Source organism: Adiantum capillus-veneris, chromosome 11, assembly GCF_014529385.1.
Source record: "Adiantum capillus-veneris isolate H3 chromosome 11, ASM1452938v2, whole genome shotgun sequence".
NCBI classification, from domain to species: Eukaryota; Viridiplantae; Streptophyta; class Polypodiopsida; order Polypodiales; family Pteridaceae; genus Adiantum; species Adiantum capillus-veneris.
The window spans coordinates 134855811-134862566 of NC_140941.1; the positions used below are offsets into that span (position 1 = coordinate 134855811).

At 47.2% G+C, this 6756-nt stretch overlaps 1 protein-coding gene across 1 annotated transcript; it reads right to left on the minus strand.

The window, feature by feature from the left end:
• Positions 1-259: 259 nt before the first annotated feature.
• Positions 260-3677, minus strand: LOC147448060 (uncharacterized). Its single transcript, XM_086523942.1, has one exon. The coding sequence runs from the start codon at positions 2276-2278 to the stop codon at positions 920-922; it is 1359 nt and encodes a 452-aa protein (XP_086380068.1). The 5' UTR covers positions 2279-3677; the 3' UTR covers positions 260-919.
• Between the last annotated feature and the right edge of the window lie 3079 nt (positions 3678-6756).

A 6756-nucleotide genomic window follows, 5' to 3' on the forward strand; every position in this document is an offset into this window, starting at 1 on the left:
ACACCAACCTTTTTATATGGGCCGATGGTACCAATTTGGCCCCTCTGTTTCAATGGAAATATCTATATGTAATGTCTCCTAAAATCAAAGAAAAATGGACTGGTCAGAGTAACTTAATTAACTATTAACAACCAGAATTAAGGTCTTCTAATTCTCATCAGCAATGCAGTAAAAAAAATGAGAGTTAAGGCCAAGCAATAGCTTGGTTCTGCTTAATATAGGAGTAATTAGGGAAAACCATTGCAACATATCGTGCAGGTGACCTTGAATTTGATCTTAATTATTGAACCCTGTTAAACCAAGTTTAGGTCTCCCACAAAACACATAGATTGCGAAGCACTCTGCAATACAATGTGCATAATCATCTGTTCTAATGTGCAAATTGAAAACGAGACCAGAGCAAACTAGTAGGAAAGGAGTCATCCTCTGTCGATTAATGATGTGGGCAATGGCCCATTGAATCAAGCGTTAAATGACATGATCATACAGAGAATGAGACAACCTTTTTTTTGTGTATTCGTCGATGCCAATTCTCGATCGTATGGATGATCTTGCAAACATCCCCACATATTCTATTCCCTTTGATCCTTGTTCTGGTTGCCCTCCAAGGATGCCTTAATTATATGCTGCTGGAGTATACATCTTGTTTTGGCCTTAAAAATCCGCCGTTCGGGTACAGCTATGGCATGTGCAAAACATCCCTTAAACAAAACATGCGCATATCTCTGTGTAATGACTATCATGCTGAAAGGGGATCAGGGTGTTAAGCTTTCCCTCCTGCCTTGTCTCACTTCAATGCCGGCTTGCATTAGACTCAATCCAACACCAAATTATTGCTACATACTCGCATAATCGAAGTTACCTCGATCCTGCCCTGCATTATCCTCGTTAATCAGAGGGATGGCAAAATGAGGGGTAGCTAATGGGGAAAAAGAGTAAGTGCTCGCCGTGGCGGTGAAGAGCCTCCTGCTGGTGCACCATGGTTTTCCATACGATGCACAGCACTGATGTCAATTAAGCTTGTATGTGGAGACGGCCATGCTGCTTTCTTGATTGGGGAGGAGCTCAGTACTGTGTTTGCCGCATAGTGTCGTGGGTCAAGATGTTGGGTAAGATTGAATTGGGGAGGGGATTTGACCACAGCCATAGCTTGGTTAAGCTGATGCTGGCCGGGCACTGGCTGCAATAGTAGGCTCGGTATGTGCTGGGGGATGAGATGGTTGATCGTTCCGGGGAGGCGATGAAGAGAGTGAGCTCCATGTTGATGATGGTTAGTGGAAACCTGCATATTGGTGGATGGGATTTCAGATGAGTTAAAGAGATGATGATCAGGGTTGCCTCCCACCGGCGACATATGGGGCGCACCGATGAGGGGGTGATGGTGAGGGTGGCCGTCCAGCCCCCCCAGGATGCCCTTGGTTGGAGAATTGCCACAGCTTGAGAAGAGGCTTCCCTGCTGTACTCTCCTTAAGTAGAGTCTATACTTCTGCAAATGGCTTGCAACATTCTCTCTTGTCAATCCCTCCACATTCATCAGCTGCATGATGGTCTTGGGCACTGCATTCTTGATGCCGAGGTGCGAAACAGCATCGACGAATCGCTTGTGAAGTTGCGGCGTCCACACCAAGCGTGGCCGCTTCAATGTCCGTGCACCGCTGCTGCCTGCTCCCCCACCGCCGCCCGAGCCCGTACCACCATCCCCAGAATTGGAGGAGTTCTCTCTTTCCACTAGCTGGCTCATGCCAAACCCCTCTACTTGATCATCAGGACAGTCGGCATCGCTCAGCTGCATGCCATAGCTATCTGATAGCCCTGCATTCGCATATGACCGCTTAAAGCCAGTCGGAGCACCAGGATCTCCCTTCCCGTCTCGGATAAAGGAGCCGCTTGTTAGGATATGATGCATTCTGCCAGGATCCTCAGCATTATATTTTGGGCAATCATCTTCCTCCACTCCTCTGCTTGGATCATCCTCCTGAAGCTGCTGCATCTGCTGGAGCTCCACATAGTGGGAGTGGAATGGCTCGTGAGCCGTTGCTAGGTGGCGTTGAGGTGGGCCTGGCTGGGCGTTGGGCGGTGGTGGCGGTGGTGTATTGAAATTGAGCAAGCGAGCGAGAGTGGGAGAGATTAGAGTCTGTGAGAGGGGAACAAGATCCTCCATAGGCAAAAGCTGTAAACAACGATGCTCTCTTTCCTCTGTGCTTGCGCAGTGGGCGGCAGAGGCTTGATGCTGGTCATGCTCAGCCTTGTCCCGCGCACCCTCTACATCTTCGCTCATAACGAACTGAGGGGTGAGTTGCGTGATCTCCTGCAACAGCTCCTCCTCCTGCTGCTGCCTCTGTGTCTTGTCGCTGATCTCTCCTTGATACTAGCCAAAAGTGTCCATGGATGGGGGTTTGTCTGTATGTAGAGATATTCCTGCAATTGCTCATTCAAGCTTTTCTTGTCTTTGATGAACAGGGAGAGAGTAGGATGATGCTCATGCTATTTCTCTATCAAGGTATGTGTGGTAAATACTGTGTAAAATTGTGAAAGGGCAGTGAAATCCCTCTCTCTCTCTCTGACTCAGAAGGCACAGACAAAGGGCGCGCGACGTACTAGCTAGAGCTGGGCTGGGAGATTGAGAACGTATAAGCAGCTGGTATCCCCACCTGTGCGTGTGCTTGTCATGTTGTGTAGAATTTCCAAGAGGAATACAGGTTAATATACAGCCTTATAGCTGGTAGAAAGAGATGGCAAGGTACGATCAGAGAGGAGAGACGAGAGAGAGGGCCTGCAGTCTCAGCCAGCCAGGAGGGAGAGCTTACAGCTAGGGGGGGGGGGGGGGGGGGGGGGGATAGCAGCGCGGCAGCTTATAGCTGAATATGATCTTGTCAAAGGGCAATGGAATCCTGTCACACCAAAAGTGCAGATGATCTACTACTCTCTCTTGAACTCCCTCTCTCCTCTGATGCATATAACCTCTCTCTTTCGAACGGCCAGATTCTGCTCCTCACGGCCCTGGTCGTTTTCTCATCCCCCCTAGCCGCACAGCGACACTCACCCACCCCGTCAATATACAGTTATATATACTCACACACACACAGCGAATTCGGCTGGATCCTCTCTCTCTCTCTCTCTCTCTCTCTCTCTCTCTCTCTCTACACAAATGTCCACTCTCTCTCCAGCACAATTGGCCGCGCTATCTGCTCTCTCTCTCTCTCTCTCTCTCTCTCTCCACACACACACACACACACAGAGCTAAATTTAACGGAGACTCAGGGTGTCACGAGTGTCAAAGCCTCTCTCTCTCTCTCTCTCTCTCTCTCTGGAACCAGACCTTGGGCTTTTGGAGATCAGTGGCAGTGTGACAGTGTGTAACCAGCGAGGCTGTGATTCTGACTGTGTGGGTAGCTTTTGCTTGGGCGAGCGAGGGCTTGCTTGCTTCCCTGCCTGCCTGCCTGCTTGCTTGCTTGCGTGCTAGCAAGGCCCTTTCATTGAGTGGGAGGCCTGCGGCCCTGAGGGGCAGTGAAGGATGATGTGCCTATTCTCGGACAGAGTGAATGCGCGCACACTTTTACAAGCGCTGCCCCAGATCATTACACACTTTTGCACAGACAGAAGGCTCTCAAGTCTTCAGACATGTGTTGTCACTAGTCTTCTCGCCCTTTGACCCACCGCCTCCTCCAAATCTTTCACATGTCACCCTCAAGTTTCAATGTTGTACTCTCTTTCTCTCCCCCCCTGATTCCCTCCCTGGGGCCTGAAGTAGCCTGAGGTTCTGAACCCTCCTCTCCCTTCGCCTTTAGGCTTTGACCCTACCCCTCTTGCAAATAAATTCTTGCACATTTCTTTTCTTCTAAACCATAAAGGGCGCGAGAATTGTATTAAGCAGAGAACAAAATTACAAAGCACAGTGTTTCACGCTGATGTTTCCTCTGATTTACTTTGTGTCTATAATCTGATTTACACTCCAAGATTGTTACAAAAAAGCTATGGGAGTTTCCTACACCTTTCTGTCTGCATACTTTAACGGGCTATCGCCCAAGCTGCTCCCCCCGAGAAATGCGTTGATTACTTTCTACAGATGGTTAATTAGCCTGATCCCATTGTCGAGCTGTCTTTTCATTTTCTCTCCCTCAGCTTTACATTCATCGATCATTTTCTACAGGTGGGAGTAAGATCCATCCAACAGTACCTCCTGCTGTTTGTTAATATTTGCACTGTTGTAGTAACCCATGCAGTCCATGAGGACCTTGTAATTTGCTTGGTATATTCTGCACTACTCCAATTTCAAGTGATTTACCTGCACAGAAAAGTGGGAGAACAATACTCTCAGACTTTTAGTCTGGTAAGCCTCGTAAAAAAGATAGTTGTTCCGTTTTTTCCAAATGATCCAAAAAAATCTCCTCTAATCCTATTCCATACTACTGAGAAGAGCGCGACAGAGTCTCCTAGCAGGAGTTGTTTCCAATTGGGGGTGAACCCTAATCCACTAACAATAGGGGCCAGAATCTCTCTGTTGGCTGGATAGTTAATGAAAAGGTGTGGAATGTCTTCTTTGTTACAGTTGCATCTCTTGCAGTGTCCATCTCCCATGCCTGCATACCTCATTCTGTAGCCCGTCCATATTGCTTTGTGCATGATAAGCCATAGCAATATCGAATGTTTGGTTGGGGTATCCTGATGCCAAAGGGTTTTAAACTTGAAATTCCACTGCCTTCTGTCTAGGGACACACACCATTTTCTGTTGAGAGTGACATGAATAGGTTCTTTCAGAGTTGGTGGGCGGTTGGGAGGGTTGGAGAGAGCACCCCCCTCCTGTCCAATACAATGCCTTAAGTGACGGGTTAGGCTGCTCAGAGAGCGTCCACTCCTTCTCTTCTAGAAACATGGCCGTTCTTGAATGGATAAGGGTTAACTCCCATGGTTGCAGTAGCTGGTACCTTCCGAGAAGTTCAGTCTCATTCTTCCACTTGTGCTCTGTTGTGTTCCATACATCTCTCCAGGTAATAATTCCCTTATTGTGCAGTCTTTTGGTTGACCTTAACTATCTCTTGTTCAGCTGGGGGATGGGAGGGAGAGACCACCACATTGACTCAGAAGCCCTAAGTTGCCTGCTATATTTCGACTCCCAGTTAGTTCTAAGTAAATTTTTAAATCTGTTCCAGGCATTTCACAGTGATTTAAGCAGGTCTAATCCCTTCGTTACGAGTTCAAAGGGTCCAAAGAACACAGTGATCCAAGGTAGGTTTATGGCTCCTTTATTCCCTCGAAAATGGAATTTATGAATTTCCCGAAATAATAGCGAGGCCCACTCTTCATCTGGTTGTTCCAATGCTCTGAGTCTGAGTTTTACAGCTAGCTTGTCTGCCCATAAATTTAAGTTAGTGAGGCCTAGTCCCCCTTGATCTTTCGGAAGACAACAAATTTCCCAGCTAACTTTAGCTAGGTCTTTTTAATGGGGGTCTCCCGACCATAGAAAGTTCCAGGTGTCGTCAGCAAATTGAGAGAGACACTATTGATTCCCATTTGGCAGCTTGATACCTCTGAGGCTCCCTTGCTGCATTTTCTCTTTTACCAACCAGTTCAAGGAATCGGCTGAGGTGGCGAATAGGAGAGGAGCCAGAGGGCACCCCTGTCTTACTGATCTAAGGGAATGTTTACGATAGTCCATTGTTAATAGCCACTCTAGATTGGTCATTTCCAAGCAGTGTTTACACATACCTCACAATCCTGGGGCCAAATCCCATCATCACTAGACATTCAAGAATGAAAGACCACTCTAGCCTATCGTAGGCTTTGTCAAAGTCAACCTTGACGAAGACGTAGTCTTGTGCAGATTCTATTCCCTCCCACATTGCTATAACTGCTTCCAGTAGTCTACGCCCTTTGATGAATCCTTTTTGCTTAGAGCACAAACATTCAGCAAGGGCCGGGGCAATTTTGAGAGCTATGGCCTTGGCAAAGATTTTGTAGGTAGCATTTAGTATTGTCAGTGGTCTCCAGTTGCATAGAATTTCCTTCGGGCCTTTTTTATGAAGCAGCTTGATGATACCAGTGTTGAGTTGAATCGGTAGAGCTCCCTGTTTTACAGATTCTTTCCATACAATGAGGAGGATTGAAGCAATGGCATCTTTAAAGGTTTGATAGAACTCAACAGGGAGGCCATCAAGGCCTGGGGTTTTTTTTGGCTTAAGAGCTTCTATGGCTCTTTTAATTTCTCCTAGCGAAAGCTCTGAGTCAAGTTAGGCACTAAAATGTGGAGGGATCACTCTTTTCCTGCAGTTCCTAATGATACTTCTAGCCAGTATGACGGATTCATCATGCACTTCTGGTGGGATGAACAGTTGGGCGAAAGTGTTCTCTAGACACTTCTAGATTCTCCTCCTCACAGGTGGCTGTCCCTCTAGACCCTACCAACATCGGGACCAGTTCTCTCTGATGTTTCTTCCTGAGGCTTTTGAGCATCGCTTTGGATGGTTTGTCCACCTTCCCTGCCCACCATTCCCGAAAGAAAACTTCGGTGTGATGAAGAGTGACTTCTTCTTCAATCTTAAGTTGATGCCTAAGGGTGGCTATTTTGTTCTGAACTGCCATTCCCTCATTGCTGCAGGCTTCAAGTTCTATAAGTTCATTATAGATAGAGTCCTTCCTTTTCCTTTGTATCTCAGGTACCCTTTTCCTAAATGAGATCAAGGAGTGTTGAGTGTTGATAATTGCCAGGTTCCAAGCCTTTGCTGGTGTGAACCCCTTTGAGAATGCTTGAGCCCAAAC

Bases quoted from the DNA above. Each gene is read 5' to 3' on its own strand.
- LOC147448060 (XM_086523942.1), bottom strand. From the start codon at position 2,278: ATGAGCGAAGATGTAGAGGGTGCGCGGGACAAGGCTGAGCATGACCAG.